At 36.4% G+C, this 21,400-nt stretch overlaps 1 protein-coding gene and 1 pseudogene across 13 annotated transcripts in view; both read right to left on the bottom strand.

Annotated features, from left to right (window-relative positions):
* The window catches only part of POC5 (POC5 centriolar protein), a 39,047-nt gene that overhangs the window by 3,377 nt on the left and 14,270 nt on the right, over positions 1 to 21,400 (bottom strand). For all 13 annotated transcript variants that reach the window (XM_045809767.2, XM_045809754.2, XM_045809757.2 and 10 more), the window contains 7 exons: positions 20,431 to 20,636; positions 18,405 to 18,581; positions 16,656 to 16,760; positions 14,845 to 15,024; positions 12,596 to 12,749; positions 9,025 to 9,299; positions 2,703 to 2,879 (listed from right to left, as the gene is read on the bottom strand). In XM_045809767.2, coding sequence (XP_045665723.1) covers positions 2,703 to 2,879; positions 9,025 to 9,299; positions 12,596 to 12,749; positions 14,845 to 15,024; positions 16,656 to 16,760; positions 18,405 to 18,581; positions 20,431 to 20,636 — 1,274 coding nt within the window. The remainder of the gene's footprint in view (positions 1 to 2,702; positions 2,880 to 9,024; positions 9,300 to 12,595; positions 12,750 to 14,844; positions 15,025 to 16,655; positions 16,761 to 18,404; positions 18,582 to 20,430; positions 20,637 to 21,400) is intronic.
* On the bottom strand, positions 12,756 to 13,693 carry LOC123800195 (eukaryotic translation initiation factor 3 subunit F pseudogene; annotated as a pseudogene).

Below are 21,400 nucleotides of genomic sequence, written 5' to 3'. Positions count from 1 at the left end.
TTGCTTCACACCAGAGTAAAGCACATCTCTTGTATTTCAACCTGGTTCACCTAGGAGCTGACTAAACCTTTTATGATCATACAAGAGGAGATATTTCCAGAAGCCTGGTGCTCCTTAGTGTGGATTACAACTTTCTATACGAGTAACTAGACATTGAGGACACATGTTGAATGGAGGATACCCACACCATCTCAGGGCTCAGGGGAATATCTTGGACCCAAGCACTGAAGCAGCAGAGTCAGCGCACGACCGACTTCATCTATACAAGTACATATTACAAGCATTCATATGTGTACAAGGTACAAGTACTGGGCACAGCTCTCAGTAGGCAGCAGTGGCACTTGTTATCCAGTTCTCAGTCCACGTCACTGAGTAGTACATGTAGATTCCTTTCAAATACTTGAAGTAAAATTATATATATTTGATCAAAACATTCACTACGTATTTTAAAAACTCTTTACTCAAAAAAAAATGAAGGAAAACTCTTACAACAAAGGTCTTCATGACAGATACTGCTTTAAGAGTTCCTCTTTAAAGAAATGGAAAAATTATTTCCTGTTTTAAAAGTATTTTATATAAATGTTTCATTGTACATAAATAACTGGATAACCATTACAGATGGGGGACAGTCTTCCAACTAGAGAAAATTTAGTTGCTAACTACCTAATCTGACCCTGTTAAAAGAGCTACTGGGGAGAATGGGCAAGAGGAAATGTAGAAACAGATTCACTGGTTTCATGAGCTACCAAAATACGGCAGAGAATGAAGCAGCACTAGGAACAAGAAATTATCCAGCAGATGGGGCTAACGTGTCAGAAATCTGACTACGGGCTTATTGGCAATAACTGTTTCTGGTAGTTACAGGTCTTGATTTTGGGGTAAAATGAAAAGTAGTACAGAGAACTGCCGTGGTGTCTGTTATATAATCCCAATTAGGAAATCATGGAAGCAATTCATGGCTGTCTCATTCACAGCCAATTACTGGAGAAGCACTGTACATACTGAATCAGCAAAGGGCAGCTGGGGTTGTAAGTCTTTATTTCCTTGTTTGTTTGTTTTTCTGTAGAATATGAATTCCTGTCATTAGTACAAAAACAAAAGGCTGCCTTAATTAAAAGCATATATGTGGTCTCTTTATGTCTTCTTGATCTTACAAATGGACAGTACCTCTCCCTCTCTATATACATACGTGCTGATAAAAATACAAATGAGTTCATTTCTTCTTATTTCTGATAACTAATCTCACATATTCAAACATATATTGAGAAGTCACTTAAGGGCCTTCAGAGTCTATGTAACCTCTGAAGGCTGATACTCCTCCACCCTCCCTACCCTCCCTACCCTCCATCTGGACTTGGTGCCTCCCTGTCAGTCTCCACTTCACCGTGGTCATTCTTTACCTGAGGCTAAATTTAAACAAGTACTCCAGCTCCTCTTAATCATCTAGCAACCATCTAGTGCCCAGAAAGAAAGGGTGTAAAATCATTTCACATATATTTTTGCTAATATTTTGACATATTAAGTAGACAGGAGTGTTGTCTAATGTTGAAATTTTATATTGGGGGCATTCTCTTTTAAAGTCAATTCTTTTTTTTTTTTTTTTTTTTTAAGAATTTATTTATTTATTCGACAGAGATAGAGACAGCCAGCGAGAGAGGGAACACAAGCAGGGGGAGTGGGAGAGGAAGAAGCAGGCTCATAGCAGAGGAGCCTGATGTGGGGCTCGATCCCATAACGCCGGGATCACGCCCTGAGCTGAAGGCAGATGCTTAACCGCTGTGCCACCCAGGCGCCCCAAAGTCAATTCTTGTTTCTTTTTAAGGATGTGATCATGTAACTTTCAAAAATTAAAACTTTTTGAGACAATTGTTGATTCATATCAGTGTTAAATAATACAGAGGTATCCCATGCACCTTTCTCTAGTAATTTTAAATTTGCTTATTGTTTTACAATTTATAAAGTGCCTTTTTTTTTAAGTATATCTCATTCAATTTTCACATTATCTCATTTAATCCTGAATCCAGAAAATAAGTCTAGGAGCTAAGTTTTACATTTTACACAAGTGGAAATGGAAGGTCAAATATTTTACTTGATTTGTGTATGATCACAAAGGCAATAAGTAACAAACCTGAGGCACTAACTCAGGCTTTTTTGGTTTATTATTGCTTAAATTCCAGGCATTTTCTTTTATATCACGTGAATTTATTGCAACCTGAATTCTTTTCCAAACTACAAATATGCTGACAGTTATATTGAAAAAAGGGGAAGAAGACTTAAAAAAAAAATTAAAAAAAAAAAGCAAAAATTAAAGACTATAAAAATAGGGAAGTGTTTCTTGTAATCAAATACCTGCTACGTGAATAGCAGGTAATGAGTAAACAGCTTTTGTCTCTTTTTTTAAATTAATGAGAAATCATTTATATATTTCGTTTGGTCACCAACATAGTGGATTACTTTTTGTGTTGATAATTTTTACACTGTTGAGGAGAAACAATGTTTCTGAAATTAATTTCCTAAAAGAGGAAAGGAAGATTTAGAGGAGGTTTGAAAACTATAAGTACATAAAGTATCATAATAAAAGGTAGAACAAGTTAAGAGTCATCATGGATTTTCATCTTCTCAACATGCAGCTTACGTGTTTATTAGTCTATAAACTCTCAGGAAAAAGATTTTTTGACAAAGGTCATCAAAAATGTACTTACCACTGTAACTGGATGATGTTTTTCCACAACAACTGAGCTCATGGGAGGAGAAACTCCCATTATAGCTAAGCTGCTACTAATTCTGTTTTTTGAGGCAAAATCACATTTCCCTGTGATCCGGGCTGTAATTGTTCTTCCAGCTTTCTGCTGCGCAGATGTCACAACTCTGGGCACATACTGAAAAAACAAAGAAATATCCAGCTGGTAGAAAAATCCATGGCAAAATATGTACTACTTTTGCTTCTATAACTTATAAGGGAAATACATAGGCACTTAGAAAAATTGTGTATTAAGCAACTTTAACATGGAAAAAATAAACTTAAAACAATGAGATAAAAAGCAGAACATAGAACCAAGCACTGCAAAAATCAGCCCTTCAACCTTGGGTTTGCCAACCACTTTACAGGATTTTATGAACTTTTAGAAAAACTCTTTATTCTGAAATAAATACAGATTCATAGGAAGTTACAAAGATAGTATGGAGAAGTCCTGTGTATTCCTCACCTGGTTCCCTGCAATGATTATATCTTCCATAAGTATAGTATAATTATGATGTCAAAGCCAGGAAGCTGACATGGGTATAATGCCTTAGTATAACAGATCTGAGTCATTTTTATCTCCTGTCTGGATTTCTGTAACTATCACCATAATCAAGACACAGAACTATTCTAGCACCACAGTCTCCCTCTTCTGACCTTTTAGAATCATATCCACTTCCCTTCCTCAATCACCCCTAACCCTTGGCAACCATTATTCTGTTTTATGAATGCTTTTTATCCTTATGTATAATTTTACACATATGCTTCTCATTAGACATATGCTTTTGTGTTCTCTTTTCTTATTGCTTTGTTAATATACTTTTTCTCATGAATACAGAGACCTGCCATAAATTTTAATGAGAGGTTTTAATAACCAACAAACTAAGGTTTATCTAACTCAGTTCTTTTCCTATTAAAATAGGAAACAAATTTTTAGAAATGAAGATTCACCTTTTCTTTTGAGTCATTTCTATAGAATATTTTGCAAAAATAAGATAATCATATCAAAAGGTAATGTCAGCTTTTATAGCTTTTGTAACTTACTGCTGGATGATACTCCAAAAAGATAATATTTCTATCAGGAATAACATATATATTTGATTTAATTTGTGGTTCCTTATTAATTTTTCATATTTGCATTTCATTTTGTCAACTATCCATGTTTTTTAATTACTGCCAGGAATGGGTACTGCTCTCAAAAATGTTTAATTGCTCCTGATGAATGTTTAATTGCTCCTGATACAGATACTTATCTAATAATATTTTCCCTGTTTCATTTTATGTTTTATTTTTCAGTACACATAAATTTAAAAAATTATAGTTAATTTTGTCATTAATTTCTTCCATAATTGAAGCAGCCTGCTTTGGACAGCTGGGGTAATTATGCTCTTCTAACATTTACTTATTTGGGTCTAACTTATTAAAACTTTGAAATTTTAGTGTGAATTATGAATCTAAATTAATTTTCCCTCTAACCATAGTTTTACGAAAAGCATTATTAAATAGTGATCTTTCCTCATTATTATACCCCATCTGAGGTTTCATTCATCTAAGTTCTTTACATATCTGCATCTAGGTACAGATGGTCACAGCTGTATATTAAAAGAGGATAAGAGTGGGTTCCATGAGAAATGTCTCTGGGAAAATTAAAATCACAGAATATTGATGTGTTGGGAGGACTCTAGGAAAATAGCCCTCAGTGAGGTTTTGGAGAGTTTGGATGTGAGACTTAATTACAGTTGCACAGAAAACCAAGCAAAGACAAAATGAAGGAATCAATTCCAGGAACAAAAAATTGTACTAGAAAGGAAATGCAGGCAGAATATACATTTGCAGCTTAGCCATATTTACATAGTCATCATAAATTTTAACTTAATGCAAAGTTGGAATATCTGTATCTAAATATACAAAGTGGAGGAGTGCCTGGGTAACTTAGTTCAGCTGACTCTTGATTTTGGCTCAAGTCATGATCTCAGGGTTGTGAGATCGAGCCCCATGTTGGGCTTTGTGCTGAGCGTGGAGCCTGCTTAAGATTCTTTATCTCCCTTTTCCTCTGGCCCTCCCCCTGCTCACAAGCTCTCTTTCTCTCTCTCAAAAAATCATATATACATACATACATACATACATACATACAGTGGATGAGGGAGGGGGAGGGAAGGAATAAGGTGGTATTCAAAAGGCCAAATTCTTTCACCCATAATAGGAAGTCAACAGATAATGTCTGAAACTGATGCACGTGGAAATGATGATATTGAACATATTATTCAGGGGAAAAAAGGTAAATAGGAGAAACAGCTAATAGAATTTAGGGAGAGATATTTAGACAACTGTCTCTCACTATTATACTTATAGAAACTATTTAGCTATTTAAACTAAATTTTTATGGGTCTTATGAATTTAAGAAACCAAAACTCTGATCCTAAAATATTTACAAATATGTTTTTGTGGACTAAATTCATGCTTTGACCTTAGGGAAAGCTTATCCTATTTCATATTAAAATAAAGTATAAAAAAGACTTTATAAATTGCTGAAGAGTTTTAAAAAACCATTTTAAAATGTAAAATATAAAATTAATTGCCGGTAAGAATATTTTTATGAAAAATTGAAAACTGAAGTACAATTAAGCTGGTAACCTTATTCCTGCTCAGTCACATATGAGGGGTATAAACAGTCCCAACTATAACAGCTGTTCTTACTTGGGAGGATGAAGGAATGAAAGAAAAACTAGGTAAGTTTTTTTTTTTTTTTTAAGATTTTATTTATTTATTTGACAGAGACGGCCAGCGAGAGAGGGAACTCAGGCAGGGGGAGTGGGAGAGGAAGAAGCAGGCTCCCAGGGGAGGAGCCTGATGTGGGGCTCAATCCCAGGACTCTGGGATCACGCCGTGAGCCGAAGGCAGACACTTAACGACTGAGCCACCAAGACGCCCCAAAACTAGGTAAGTTTTGACAGGGAGACATGTGGAATGAGAAAAACTAGAGTAGTTGGGAAAATGCCCATGGCTGATAACCTTCACGGAATCAGTTGAGAATTGCTTTAAAATGCCTCAGTAGGGGGCGCCTGCGTGACTTAGTCAGTTATGCGTCTGCCTTTGGCTCAGGTCATGATCTCAGGGTCCTGAGATTGAGCCAGGCATAGTTGGGCTCCCTGCTCAGCAGAGAGTTGGCTTCTCCCTCTCCCTTTGCCCCTCCCCATGGCTCATGCCCTCTCTCTCTTGCTCATTCTCTCAAATAAATAAAATCTTAAAAAAAAAATGCCTTCAGTAAGATGAAAATACATACTCCAGTAAAGAAATAAAGACTACAAAGAAACCTCTATACACTTCTTTGAACTAAATAGTTGTCTTAATTGATTTGCAGGTTTACTAAGTCCAGTTTTTATTTTCAAATGGTTTGTTCTATAATCAGATTGCGCCGCAAGTTTTGTTAGGTTAGAAAGTGAAATAGGAAATTACAGAAAAAAATCCACTGAGTGTAGCTTATATAAAGGAGATGGCTTAATTACAATCTGTGGACCCATACTCAGTTCGGCTACACTAGCAAATTAATACACACTTATGTTTGAACATAAAATGATGTGTAAGATATGCATAAATAATTTTTAAAAATTTCCTGCTTTAACTTTTTTTTAACTGACTTTTTGACTAAATGACCACTTACTGGTCCCAGTCACATAGGATCTCATTGAATTTATTAGCTTAATTGACTTAAAAACTGCTATAAAAATGGAAATTCTAGCATTTTATGCCATATCAACAAAAGCAACAAAATCAAAAGGATTAAGAAAGAAAAGGGAAATGACATATTTTTAAAACTCAGTATTTTTATCTTAATATTTGACGTGGAGACAAACCCGATTATTGGTTAAGAAACAGGGCTCTATAACCAACCTGTCAGAGTCTGAATTCCAGTTCTGTTATGCTTGTGTCCACAGTCAAGTTCCTTCCTCCCTCCCTCTAAACCTCAGTTTCCATTTATAAATGAGGAAAGCGGTGCTGGGTGCCTAATGATATCCTCTCACTTTCGATTCAGATGAAGAGAAAAGTTAAGAGGGAACCTTTACTAAAGAGTTTAAAAATCCAACTGAAACCCCTCAATTATTCCAACTGGGATTTAGAAAAAGAATAAAGCATCACCTATTGTCCCGCCTTGTGAACTGCAACATATTTGCTTATACAACTGCCTAAGGTATTTCCTGAAAAATGCTTTCCACCATGAAATTCTGTTATTTTATTTAACATGCTGAGGACGTCTGCAGAAATTTAAGAATCTTACAGATGAAGGTGTTATTTTACTAGGATGGTAATCCTCTTTTCTCCAGTTATTTGTTTTCCAGGCTCTGCAGTTTATTCTCTGTAAACATCTCCTTTTAGCTATTGAAAAATACTAAGATGGGAAAAAGTTTTGAATAGTTCCTAGGAAGCCTCTATGATTAAAATGAAAAGAAAGATAACCAGGCCTAGCTCATAAATCTCTCCTTTTCTAGTCCCAACAATGATGGTTTCATACTAGCTAAGTTATCCAACTAATGTACTTGTTCCTACTTTTGTTATTATGGTTCTTTTTAAAAACAAGAAGACACATTTGAGGTGAATCTGAACCTAAGGACTATAATTATATAAGGAAGGAAGAAAACTAGCATTATACTTAGAGTGATTTACTTCTGATTTTCCTCTCCCCTTAACCCTAAAGGCTGTATTTATGTGAACGAAATTGAATGTGTGATCTATTAATGAAGGAGGCTGTAGTTGGAAGGGCTGTCTACACAATATTGTGTTTTTCAGTTTTCAAACTTCAAAATTATCTCAAATTGTTTCAAAAAGTAACAAATAGGGTGGTAAGCATACTCACTCATTCAGTTCTTCCTGTGCATGTTCAGGTTTATATATAAATGTAGATGTACAAATGGTGTAGTCATATTTGAAGGGAATTTTGAAAAATCTAGGTCTGTGTATTATCTGAATATGCAACATGAATGACAAACCAGAAATTTAAATAAACACTCACTATATTTACTTAAATGAGATCATGTGTATAGGATCACACTTGAAAATGTATAATCATGAAAAATAAACACAGCTGAACATATGTCAGAGTTGAATTTTAGTGTCTTATTTCTAAGTGAAAACTCCCTCACACATTCAGATTTCTCTTAGCAGCTATATTTTTTAACCTCTTTGAATCAAGAGCAAATGGGATAAATAGCAGATCTCAACATATTTTTCCCCCAAGTTAGTAGCTTCCAAAAGGCAGAAATTCATGTTGGCTGGAATACTCCAGATGACCAGTTGTCTGGCTAGCTCAATGCCTTCCTTAGCTAGAGAGAGCTGTCCAGGGCAATGGCCGCTTCTGATGGTCGGCCAGGGGAGCCGTGAGACATCAGACCTATGGTGTCATCTCCTGTCCGCTCAGGTAAGGGGTTAGGGTCGGGAAGGAGAGGGACACAAGCAAATCAGAATCATCTCAGGAGCTTTCTAAAACTAGACATGCCTTTGTGCCTCAGCCAAGCCAGAGTAGGGAAGGGGATGCAGTGTTTTTAAAAAAGCCCTGCAGAAGTGAGTCCGATAAGTTTGGATTGTATTTCTACTCCCTTCACTTTTGAGAATCGCTGCTTGAAGGATACAGTTTAACAAGAGGAGGCTCAGGAGTCAGAACCCGGACATGCTTTGTAACTCTTCCATATTAATTAGCTTGATTAATTCCCCGTCAGGCAAGTTCTCACACAAATACTCCATCCCCATTCAAAAGTTCCATGCTCTGTGTACTTCTCTTAAAGTAGCTCAGTGACTAGGAAAAACTACTCCCATCTTTATTCCAATTGTGAATTACAGATAAAAACCTAATCAAATCAAGATGGAGTAACTACAGAGTAGTGTTAACAATATATCTACATCCAGGAAAAGGGAAAGCTGCAGTTGAATACAAAAATATACAGAAGAGCCATTAATCTTCTAAGCCCTTGAAGATACCCACTAGAGCTCTTCAAAATAAAGTCTGTCATTAACTCTTTCTCAAATCTATTTTTCCTGAATAGTTCTAGAAAAATGTGAAATGAAAAGTTATTTTTGTTTTAATTATCACTACGATAATAGAACTTTCAGCTATTATTTTCATTTAAAATTGTTTCAGCTACTTCATATATTAAATCTTTCCTGTGGCTTGGCCTAAATACCATACAGATTTTTCCTCCATGGGAAAATATGTTCTAAGTTAAAAGTCTCCAACACACAAGCAAGTTTTGAGCCCTTTTCCCCACGTGGGCACCTGTATTAACTGTACTAACCATTTCTTCTGACGCAGCAGGAGCTGCAGATCCAGCGCCAAGAGTTGCAGAAACGGGAAGGTGAGCAGAGGAGGCGGAAGTGGCCCCGGCAGAAGTGATGGAAGCAGCAGAGGGAAAAGCAGCAGCACTGGCCGCTCCCATGGCTGCTGCCGGCGGGGACGGTGACAGTGCAGCCACTGAGGGCATTGGAGGGGCCAGAGGATCTGAATGAGCAGAATGTTCTTTGCCTTGAACACCAGGGCCATACTCTTCTTTTTTATTTGTGAAGTCTAGCCCTATAAATTAAAAATTAATTCCATTAAAATTCTTCCAGGTTAAGATTAGATTTATGCCCCCCCCAAAATGAAAATACATAATAGCTAAAATTTGGTTCTAAAGAAAATGTAGAAGTTTATCATATATTGCATATAGTGTTTAGCATTAAAACTGGTTAAAGTTAGCATTAACCACTAAAGACTTCAGACCATTTCCTTCAATACGTGAAAGCTAATGAGTATTTGCTCTTACGTAAAAGACAAAAATTAGTATGTACTCAGTGAGGATATCAGTTGAGTAAAATGTATTGTCAAAACAGCTATAATAATAATATGGTCACAGTGAATTTAAGGAATTTTGATGTCTTTTTGCATCTTTTCCTCCAACTGTCCTGATTGATGGCCTGGTATTTAGATCTGTAGGATTTTTTTCTGATATCACTATACCCTCTCATTTCCATCTATTGTTCCTATCCAAACAAAATCAACGTATTTTAAACTTGATTTTTCAGCAAACAATAAATCAGTAAGTAACACTAAAATTTTTACTTTCTTTTACATTGTAAACAAATCAGTTCCTGCAAGTGGATTATATAACTCATGAATTAAGGCATATTTGCACACTTACCTGATTTTAGTGACACCGTATATGATAACCTTCTCTCAAAAATGAATTTTACCCTTAGATCAAAGGAGTAACACTGGCTTCCAGAAGCTGAAGCAAAGCATTTCTTCAAACTTTAGATTTCCCCTCCAGTATTAGAATTTGGTTAAAATTTCCACTTAAACTGCATCTATGTGGCAGCTAACACCAGGGTAAGGGTTTGGAAATTCAGTCACTGAGATGTTTCAGAATGTCTGAATAGAGGGTGTTATATAACCCTATGTTTAAATGGTTTTTGATGTTGTCCTCTTTGTATTGGAAATTTGGGCTTCTGTGTAAGTCCTTCTCTTAGGCTATCTTTATATAAAACAGAGTAATAGTACCTCATTAACAAAGTTTAATGAGGATTAAAACGCACAGACCCTTTGAAATCCTTTGATGAGAGGGACTAATTCAATATAAAGTAATACTTTAAGAACAAAACACACAGAGTTTTTAACATGTTTTTGATAGCAAGTGATTCTGACTATTGTCTTTTTAGGTGGGTGGCAGACTTATCAGGGGTTGAACCGGTACAAAGGTGAGTTCTCACATGGGATTCCCTGGAACAGAGGTAGGTGATAACTCTTGCTAAGGTGGGCTGAGAGATGCAGTTCCTTTCTGGCCAATCACCGTAAGGTTAATCATTACTCTCATTTTAACTGGGATAAATACGTTTTTTCATCTGTAAAGCATTTTTCTACTGTTCCAAAAATTCCTTTAATATTTGGCAGGTACCATTTTAAAGGCCATTTTTATTGTCACATTTTGCTTTCCTCATAAAACTTCTAATTTCCAATCTTTAAGATTTAGGATACTACACGGCATGAGACACACTGCATATCACAGACAGCAGAGAGTCAGACACACAAAACCCAAGTATTTGTTGTGCTGTGACACGATAGATAGACCACTATCGGGGTAGGTAGCCACAAAATTACACATCACAGAGCAAACCCAGCATTAGTTTACACTGAACTTTTCCTTTTGGCAGCTCTACCAACACTACTGCTAGTGTGTGTCTTACTATTCCTGTCATTTTTATCCCCCATTGTGATGATAAACAGACCACCAGGCCACTCAAAACAGTTAAGATCCCAGAACTTGGCATTAGCTGCAGATAAAAGGAGATTTAGAAGCAAGAGGGGCAAAACAAATCATGTTCTGTAATTATCAGAATACATTTTCTCCAAATCCTGTTCTGAATATTTGCCTGTAGGAGACAAAGCTGTATTTGAATTTAAAATTTAAGACAGTAAATTTATTAAGGTGGTAAAATACTCTGTCCTAGTCAATTCATAACCTTCTTTATGTAGGTTATGAGAAACAGGTCTCTTATAATTGAATGTAGGAAGTATAATTTGTCACTTGTGAAATCTACGATCTGTTATAAGTAGATAATTAAATTCTTCAATTTAATACATACAACTTGCTAATAATTATAACTGGTGGTGGTGAGTTTGTTTTCAGTGTTGACACTCAAAAGACTATTTTTTTGGAGAATTCAAGTACTCCTTTGGGTATTAGCAAGATACACTATTTTGCCCTGAGATTCTAGGATTCTAAGTTTATAACCTGCATGGGGACCACACACCATGACTGCTTCAGAAAAAAGTTATTTGTTTGCCTTAACTTGGAAGCATCCACAACACACCCAATTTAAATAATAAATATCTGAAGATGCTTTAAAATGAAGGTATGACAATCAAAGAAAAGTTATTCACTGGATTGGAATGTTAATGAAATTACAAAATGAAATTATCTCATTGATAAATAAACTGTGAATCTCAAATATGATTTAATATGAGGATATACTGCAAAAAAGTTTATATATTTACATAAAACAGGCTGACTTGAATTAAGACTGCAGTAATTATATCATTACTATCATATGCCAAAGTATGTTTTGTCTTTTAAAGAGCTTCCAATTATATTTCATTGCATTTCCACAAGAACCCTCTGTGAAGCAGGTAGGGAGGATTTATATTATCTTCTTTGTTCAGAGAAGTCACTAACAGCTTCTTTTCAGTACCCACTAAGGAAAATAGGCCTCAGTACAAATTAGTGGCAAAGATTCTAGTCATGTGCTATTCTAAACCCTGCTGAAGAAACACCCACATAAACCACACAGATCCCAGCTAATACGTGGACTTTTCTTTACTTGAAATAAAATTATTTTACTTGACTTCTGTAGATAGGCCTATATTTATATTTGTTGAAAATTAGTTTTAGTTGAGGCCTCTCTTGAATTGAAGACAAGTAATTTTTAAAATGGGAAACCATGACTAGATAAATAATTTAATTAACAAAATGATCCAAAGATTTTGGCTACTTAAAAAATAAATAAATAAATAAAAATCTTGTACTTGAAGGCATTATTAATTAAAAGAGCCTTAAAATTATGTTTTACATTCAAAACATCATTTTAACATTAAGCCTAAACACTTAAGAGTTGACAGTTTACTTGATCAGATCTAAGATACCATAAGTAACCAAAACTGAGTGAATTTTCATGGCAGATTTAAAACTGGATATGACACCATCAAGTTAAAAATACCAGTACCTGGACAAGACACGGTCACTGCAGAAAATCAGTACTATAGACCACACCATCACTGAAATCTCCTCAAATTCTTTTTGAAAGTAGGCAGGAAACCTTATATAAAATACTAACCTGTATCACCTCTGTTTTGAAATATAGTCATGGCTTCAAGATTTAATGCACACACACCCCTCATGAAAGCTTTCTTCATGGAATCTTCAAAGTGCTCTTTTTCATGCTGCATTCTTTGAATCTCAGCTTTTGCATTTTCCAAAGCTCCAGATAACTAAATAAGGGGAATTTTTAAAAAGAAGAAAAATATTTGAGACACAAGAAGGATATTAATTATTCAAAAAATAGACTTACACTGTGAAGTTATTTATTTTTTTACAAAAGGCAGGCTATGTTTATTTAGAGTCACAAGGAGTTGGCTGACTCAATGTGACTCAAACCGCAAGGAAACCATTCTACTTCACTACATTGAGTCCTAGGGTTTCCCAGACTGGCCGGAGTGCTGCTTGGCGCCCATTCACAGGTTTACGAGTTTCTCACTGAGGGCAATCTGTGACTCTGAGAGATTGGCCAAGTAGCTGTTGAGCATGGTCTCAAAGTCACTGGGAATTATCTTGGGTACTTGGTTAACCAGGCTACTCAAGAAGCGGCCCACACTATTGTCAGCTGACACCTTTCCAGACAGCACATGGTCTGTATACTCTGTGCTTAGGGTATCCTTGATGTGACTGATGCCCCTACTTGCTGCAAATTGCTTGAATCTGAACACCTGGTTGGGGCTCCAACAGGTCTTCATGATCAGGTCAACTCCAATGTATTCAGTGTCATAATATGCATATTTCACTGCCAGAGGTGTGAACATCACCCCCATGGTACTCCCAGGGTCACCCATTAAAGTGCTGACATAGGCCCTGATGCTCATGGAGGCTCGTGTCCACAATAAGGTGAATGGGGACGGGGACTGCCCTGCCATAGTGCTCATGGATCAGCACAGGGTGCTCTGTAATGTCACCGCCTGTTGGGTACCAGCCATGTCAACAGTTATCTCATCCTTTGACTCGTTGGGAGGTACTGAAAAGAAGCTGTTAGTGACTTCTGTTGATTGCCTGTCAACAGTTCTCAGCAGGGTCCCAATAACTCGGGCAGTGCTCCCATTGCATGGTGGCTGTCCGTGATGGAGACCAAAATGAGCTGGTGTGGCTGGACCACATGGCTGCATTTAAATGATGCATCTTACCTCTACTGTCTCTACCAACCATTCTCATTTCTAACCATAAAATCAAGTTTCAAACAAGGGGAATTTCACGCCGGTCCCACCAAATGTTGCTGATGTGTTTTAATTATACCAAATAGATATGTCATTTCTTACCATAAAACTTATGTAGATTATTAAACAAACTACGTTAAGAACCATAGACAGGCTCTTATCTCTTCAGGAAAAAATTCCTAAATGCACTATTAACAGAATCGATCAATCTTTTTCTTTCTTTCTTTCTTTCTTTCTTTCTTTCTTTCTTTCTTTCTTTCTTTCTTTCTTCCTTTCTTCCTTCCTTTCTTTCTTTCTTTCTTTCTTTCTTTCTTTCTTTCTTTCTTTTCTTCCTTCCTTCCTTCTTTCCTTCCTTCCTTTTTTCTTTTCTTTTTTCTTTCTCTCTCTCTCTCTTTCCTTTCTTTCTCTCTCTCTCTCTTTTTAACTAAACGTTATCTATAGAATTTAAGCACAAAGTGACATTAGGTACAACAGTCTATCCTGCAGACCAAGTCTGAAGGGACTGAATTTTTTTTTGCATGTCATTTTGAATTGCAGAAAATTACTTATACAATGAATCTTATTTTTGACATTAAGAACTTAGTGCTATAATGATGAAAAAAAGGGGTTTTAAAAAATATTTGATTTCAAAAGGCCTACTGCATTCTTCACTATGGTTTTTATTTCATTTTAGGTCTCAAATATTTTCCTTTGGAAACAATGTTTATTTTATTAGTAAAAGTCAATGGGAAAATAACTTCAACTTATATGCAACTGCTTTATATCAACCTTATCAGAACATAAGGATAAACATTTTTGTTTTGGGTCTTTACTTTTGGCTCAATAAAGGCCAAATGAAGAAGCATAAGAAAGCATGCTTTCTTAGAAAGGTAAGGATCTATAGGTGATTTACATTTCCAAAGGAAATGTACATGCAAGACAGCCAAAACAAGTCTGGAGCTCTGCAGGTCTGACTTACCAGTGTTCTCTGCCAGGAAGTCTCATTTGAACCCACATGGCATTAAACAGAACTGGAGAAATGGGTTACTCTGCCCAACAATAAACAGTTTTTTATCTTTTTAATTTTTATTAAAAGGAAGTGGAAGTATAAAAAAAAGTTTACCACAGCAACTCTGGTTTCATAATCATTGGAAATCTGGACACAAACTTCTTCTGCTCTTGCTTGACAAGCTCGTTCTACCACATCTTTCCACTGCTTCTGTACTATGGATCTCCAGCCTTTCCAGACTTTCTTCAGTAAAGTTCTCTGGAAGTACTGGTCAGCTAGTTTACCTTCATAGACCTAAATGAAAGTAATATACCTCAAAAACACAGTGACTGGTAAATATATTGGTAGTGATATTAAAAGACATAATGTAACCCTGTGGTAAGCAGTGTATGTACGTTATCAACTAATCCTGTGTAATCATATTATATCGTATCTCCTGCAGACAGGAGAACAGGCTTAGAGAGGTTAAGTAAGCTGCCCAGGTCACACAAGTAGAAAGGGAGAAGCCACCTTGCCTCATTTCAGAACCTAAGATCCTATCTTTACATCATTGCTGTATGCCACCAATCGAATTAGGAAGAAAAAACAAAACAAAACAAAAACAAATGAAAGGAAATGAGTAACTTGCCATTGGAGTTATGAATCTGCAGCACCTTTTAGCTGAAAGCAGGCCTAGGCAAACTAGAGAGAGTGGCTGCAAGGTCAAGAGGTTGATGCCCGTGGCTGCAGGTGCCACTGCTTCCTCTTTGGCTTGGTGGCCGCCACTGCAAGCAAGGCTAATTGAATTCACACACTTTGCCATTATATATATACAGTGCCAAACAGATCCAGGTAGAAGCATATGCCAGTCTTCTTTTATCCATGAATTTAAATTCTTTTGACGAAGTAGCTCCAATTTCAATTTTCTTAAATTTAAAAAGCTATTCAAAAACTGATGGCAGTCTCAACTATTTCAACTAACATTTAAACATAATATATTCTCATTATTTCACTTGATAAATAACTTTCAAAATATGGCATTCTCATGTAAATAGCTCTTTTCAATATGATTAGTGTAGAATTAATCTACTTGGATTAATAATAAACAATGAAAGTACTAGAAAGTATCCTTTAAAGAGAATCCTGTTCCATGATAGTAGTACCTTTTCCGTAAGTTTACTCTCTTAGAAGTAAATGCACAGAGATCACGCCATGGCTCACATGAGCATCAAATAAGACACACACACACACACATCCATCCCCTATACTCTTGAGTCTCTGTACTCTGTCTTCCTGTGGGATATACACATATTCTCATACTTTTCCACTTCTGATACAGTAATTTATTATTCTTAGTTTATATTTACTCTGCTATACTGAGTCAGCTCTTAATTAAAATAAAGATGTTCAAGTTTAAATTATAAACAAACTAAAGATAATTTCTAAAAAGCTATACAGATATGGCTTTCTTTCATTCTCACTCTAAGGCAAGTCTACACAATAAACATTCACACAATTTAATAATATATTGATATAGTACTGGCTCTTTATGAAGAGGATATATTCAGGCATTTCTGAAATAGAAACAATATAAGAAGCATTGATATGTTAAAGATTACAAATTCTTTTTCCACATAATCACATCTAACATTAAATTTGTTAAAGGGGTTCCATGATGAGGGCATCTATAAGTCAGGTATGATCCTTACTTACTATGAAGTAGGAAATGACAGATCAATTGGTCTATAAAATATAAGAGGTATTTTTTTCCCCAAACTGTATCAAAATCCTTTGAAATAAGAGCAACATTAAATTATAAATTCATTTTGATTTATTAGAAAACAAATCTTTCTTTGACTTTAACAATAACTCTAAAATGTGATCCTAAACCCTTTTGAGTTCAGGAGTCTAATATCTGTCAGTTACCATTTTGTTTTTATACTTACATCCTGTCTGGATTTAACATGGCCAATTCGCCAGTGGAAGAATGTTCTCATCAACTCTATCCTTTCCTTTTGCTTGCCTATGGCATGAGACAAGCTAGAAATCACCTGTAAACGGCAATTAACCCAATTATTGTGATGTTACAATAACAGTAATTGGTGAAGTGACTTTCTCATATATCAAAAAATGCCCAAGAGAATACCTATGCATCACTAGTACATTCATCCAGTTAACCTCATTATTCTCTTTAAACAGACCAAAAAACTTGACCACATGAATGCACTACGTATCAATGAATGAAGAGGCACGAAAGAGAAAAGAAAATCTTCATTATGTGTATCTTGGTAATCACCAAAAAAAGTTTATGTATATGAAAATTAATATGGTCATTGACATTTAATTCAAGAAACACAACTACACATTTGAATATTTTGCTATGTATACAGAAAGTCTTTGTTCACTAGACTTGAGGGCGGGACCAGGTTTTGAATATCTTTCTGGTCCCCAAATACATTTGGTACCTTGGATGAGAAGTTGCTAAGAATTTTCTGGATTTAACAAACTCATAAAAGCAAACAATATTTATATTATAATGTACTTCTTCAGGTTTTCCTTCTTTAAAAAAAAAAAATCTATGAAGGCTTTTAAATCCTAAAATGATATTCTCTCTTACAAGAACTGAGTAGCTGAAATATATATATTTGAAACTGGCCATATTAAAGCAAGATTTAGTAAATTGGGCATATTTACTGAGAGAGATTTATTCTGGCTCTTTAAATAATTTTCAAAAGTGGAAAAGGGCACACATGCTAAGACATTAGTAATATTCCATTTTTTTTTTAAAGATTTTTTATTTATTTATGCGACAGAGATAGAGACAGCCAGCGAGAGAGGGAACACAAGCAGGGAGAGTGGGAGAGGAAGAAGCAGGCTCATAGCAGAGGAGCCTGATGTGGGGCTCGATCCCATAGCGCCGGGATCACACCCTGAGCCGAAGGCAGACGCTTAACCGCTGTGCCACCCAGGCGCACCAGTAATATTCCATTTCTTGAGCTCTATGGTGGCACATAGCTGTTCATCTTATTCATTTTCAAACTGGGGGCATGTACACTCTTTTGTGTGTGATACTTCGAAATTAAAAAATACATATATTTAAAATATTTTAGGGCGCATGGGTGGCTCAGTTGGTTAACTGTCTGCCTTTGGCTCAGGTAATGATCCCAGCACGGGGATCGAGTCCTGTGTCGGCCTCCTTGCTCTCCCTCTCCCTCTGCCGTTCCCACCTCTCAGGTGCTTGCGCTCTCTCTTAAAAAAAAAAAAAAAAAATGCTCCCTGTGTCTATAATAAAAGGAGAAAGACTTCATCAATGAAAAAAGACATATCACAAATAAAATGTGAGATACTTAAAATAGCCCCTAAAAACATGGTTTAACATGTGGGTAATGCTAGCTCCCGTGATGTTCTCTTAAGAGCAATTAGGGAAAAAAAACTGGGGAAAACAATTAGTGTTCTGACAGCATGCACTTTTAAAACTTCAAGCACACTGACGCTGGTGACAAAGATTAAATGAATGACCCTGGGATGTTTAATAGGATGAATGTATCTTATTTTTATGCATCTATTTTTTTTTCCAGTTTCTGAAACAATCTTCCCTTTGTATCTTGTATGGCCTAAATAACCAGTTCCTGGTGTTTATTACCTAGCAAGATCTTTACTGCATCTCACTTAAAAAGAAACATAAAAGTGAAGACCTCATCTTTTCTCCCGATGGAAACTTCATAGGCTTTTTGCAGCTCCTTCAAGCTGTTGATCTGGTTGCACAGTTGTTTTAAGTGTGCTGCATGTTTTTCTTTCTCTTTTTTCATCTCCATTCGGTGCCAGTCAATAAAATTAAGTCTCCATTTGCTTAGTTCAGATATGATGTTTGTCTGAAAAATAAGTACACCAGCAATTAAGCAGTTTGTTTAACACTGCTTCTTAAAATTACACTGAAATTAAGAAACATTAAAAATAATCAGAACAAGCAATCAGCATAAGAGCTATTTATAAAAACTACTAATGAAAATGTTTGCAAGTTCAACAGTCACGGCTCTGTTCAGTTCACATTCGCCATACTAGGGAAGTGAATTTTTTTTACTATTTTAAGTTATTTTGTATGAAACCTTGTTCTTCAATAAAAATTTCAGGTCTCCTTCACTGGTAAACAGATACTTTATTCAAGGACGTTAATGTCCATATTAAGATGGATCAGGGAAAGCAGAAATGCGGGGGTTGCACCTAGGCTCAGCCATAGGACTGGGGAGTTATTTAGATAGAGGCGGATAGTGGAAACCATGGGGACTGATGCTTTCTTCCCCCAAATCATTTATCACAAAGGACATCTTACAACAGATTGCTACGTCTGATCCCATTTTATCCTACTGACTGGCATAAGTAAAAATAACAAATAATCATGTTATCAAAAAAACTGGGTAACAATATGATTAACTGAACATAGAACAAATTAAATGACTGGCAGTAGCCAGTCCACTGGACTTGCACCATGATTAGAAGTCTGAAACCTGTTCCAAGGGGCAAAATGGTAACAACTATACTAAAAGATTACTTCTAGAATTTATGGTTCCAAATCATAGAGAAATATAAATGCCATAGAACTCTCATGACCATAATTTCACTGTGAATATGAAATCAGTTTTCTCAAACTATGTTTCAGAAAAACTGTCATTTTCTCTGTTCTAATACTAAATAGCAAAAAAAAAAAAAAAAAAAAAAAAAAAGCCATTTCTGTAATACTTTGTTTTATTTAGAGGCCAATAATATCACTAAAATAATCAGTTTGTATAGTTACACACTGTGGTTGCTTAAAGCAGTTATAAAATGAATATACGTTGCTAAAATTGGATCTTGTGTTTCATATGAAAGGAGACATTTCCCGTAGTTACAGCTATGATATGGTAAGGGTTCAATAGATGTCTCTATCACACATAGGCTGAGCTTTTTAAAATCATCTGAGAAATGCAGTGGAACCTGCAGGGCTGTTTCAGCAACTATTGAAAAGTATGCTCTTCAAAGTATGGGTCCTGAACTAGCAGAATCACCTGGGGGCTTGTTAGAAATGCATCATCTCGGGCCCTAGTCAAGACCAACTGAACGACAAGCTGCAGCTTAACAGGATCCCCAGAAGATTCATATGGACATTAAAGATTTTATTTATTTATTTGACAGACAGAGACAGCCAGCGAGAGAAGGAACACAAGCAGGGGGAGTGGGAGAGGAAGAAGCAGGCTCCCAGCAGAGGAGCCTGATGTGGGGCTCCATCCCAGAATGCCAGGTTCACGCCCTGAGCCGAAGGCAGACGCTTAACGACTGCGCCACCCAGGCGCCCCTCATATGGACATTAAAGACTGAGAAGTACCGATTTAAAACAATGGACTGATCTTCTCAGGAAACTGAAGATTCTTTTCACAAAATCTTTTGATTCAAAGAAAACAGTAGGGCGCCTGGGTAGCGCAGTCGTTAAAGCGTCTGCCTTCGGCTCAGGGCGTGATCCTGGCGTTCCAGGATCGAGTCCCACATCGGGCTCCTCCGCTGGGAGCCTGCTTCTTCCTCTCCCACTCCCCCTGTTTGTGTTCCCTCTCTCGCTGGCTGTCTCTCTGTCACATAAATAAATAAAATCTTTAAAAAAAAAAAAAAAAAAAAGAAAACAGTAAATAATGGGATCAGGAGCAGAAATGTTATACTACATACTAAACAACCATAATTGAACAAGTGTAATACCTTAAGCCCTGAACTCCAAAGATCCAGTACATTTTCCATCTTCTGAAGGTTTTCATCAGAAATAAGAAAATCGCTCACAATGATTTCATGGACGTCTGCATGACTAGAAATAGACGCCGGTGAGGAAGAGTCACCTAAGAGGTTAGAACTGAAAAAATCCATGACTGGGTGTGAGGGCTTCCTCGGTGACGACACTGGCGATGACCCTGGAGAGGAGGGAAAGGCGTGGTGGTCAGGCTGGAGGATGGATAACCCACATGTAAGGAGTTCTAATGGAGGGTGAGATGTCAGTTGCCTACGGAGGCAGTGCAAAATGCAGAGAAATGACCTTTCAGTATACTTACTCTTAAACTGCACTTAGGCTGAAATTAATACTGTAATTTCAGTACTGTCACTGATTCAGAACTGACCAGCAGGAGATGCCACCTACCCTCCCTCCCCCAAAACAACTTCTGTCCCAATCAAGGATGCTTCATATATCCAGGTCCAGCCTGAGCTGAAGGTATTATCATCTGCATCATCATATCAACATTTACCAAGTGCTCACTATGTTCCTATAATAAAAGTGTTGTAAAGAGGAGTTCTCATAATACATGCTGCCCTAAGAGAAAGGCATTATTATCTCCACTTTACTGATGTGGAAACAGGTTCAGAAAGGGCTAAGCAACTACCAAGGTCCCAGTGGTTGTATACAGATCATTATTACTTTATGTAAAACACTGGTATGGATTTTAACACCACTAAAATGCAACTCTCTAAGAAGAAAGAGACTAGTAGTTTGGTGTTATCAGACAATCAGTTGTAAGGCACACTGTTGGCCTTCAACATATAGGTGACAATATATACATCTATATATGTATACCCATATATATGTAATTCCCACCCTCTGCTAATATACGTGGTGGGAGGATGGAGGTAGGCGTGAAAGCCAGAGCCAGAAGGAGAACTGGCATCTACCTTTAAAAAGCAC

Source organism: Ursus americanus, chromosome 5, assembly GCF_024610735.1.
Source record: "Ursus americanus isolate L20-20 chromosome 5, mUrsAme1.1.p, whole genome shotgun sequence".
Taxonomy (NCBI): domain Eukaryota; kingdom Metazoa; phylum Chordata; class Mammalia; order Carnivora; family Ursidae; genus Ursus; species Ursus americanus.
This window is presented reverse-complemented; position numbering and strand designations above follow the sequence as displayed.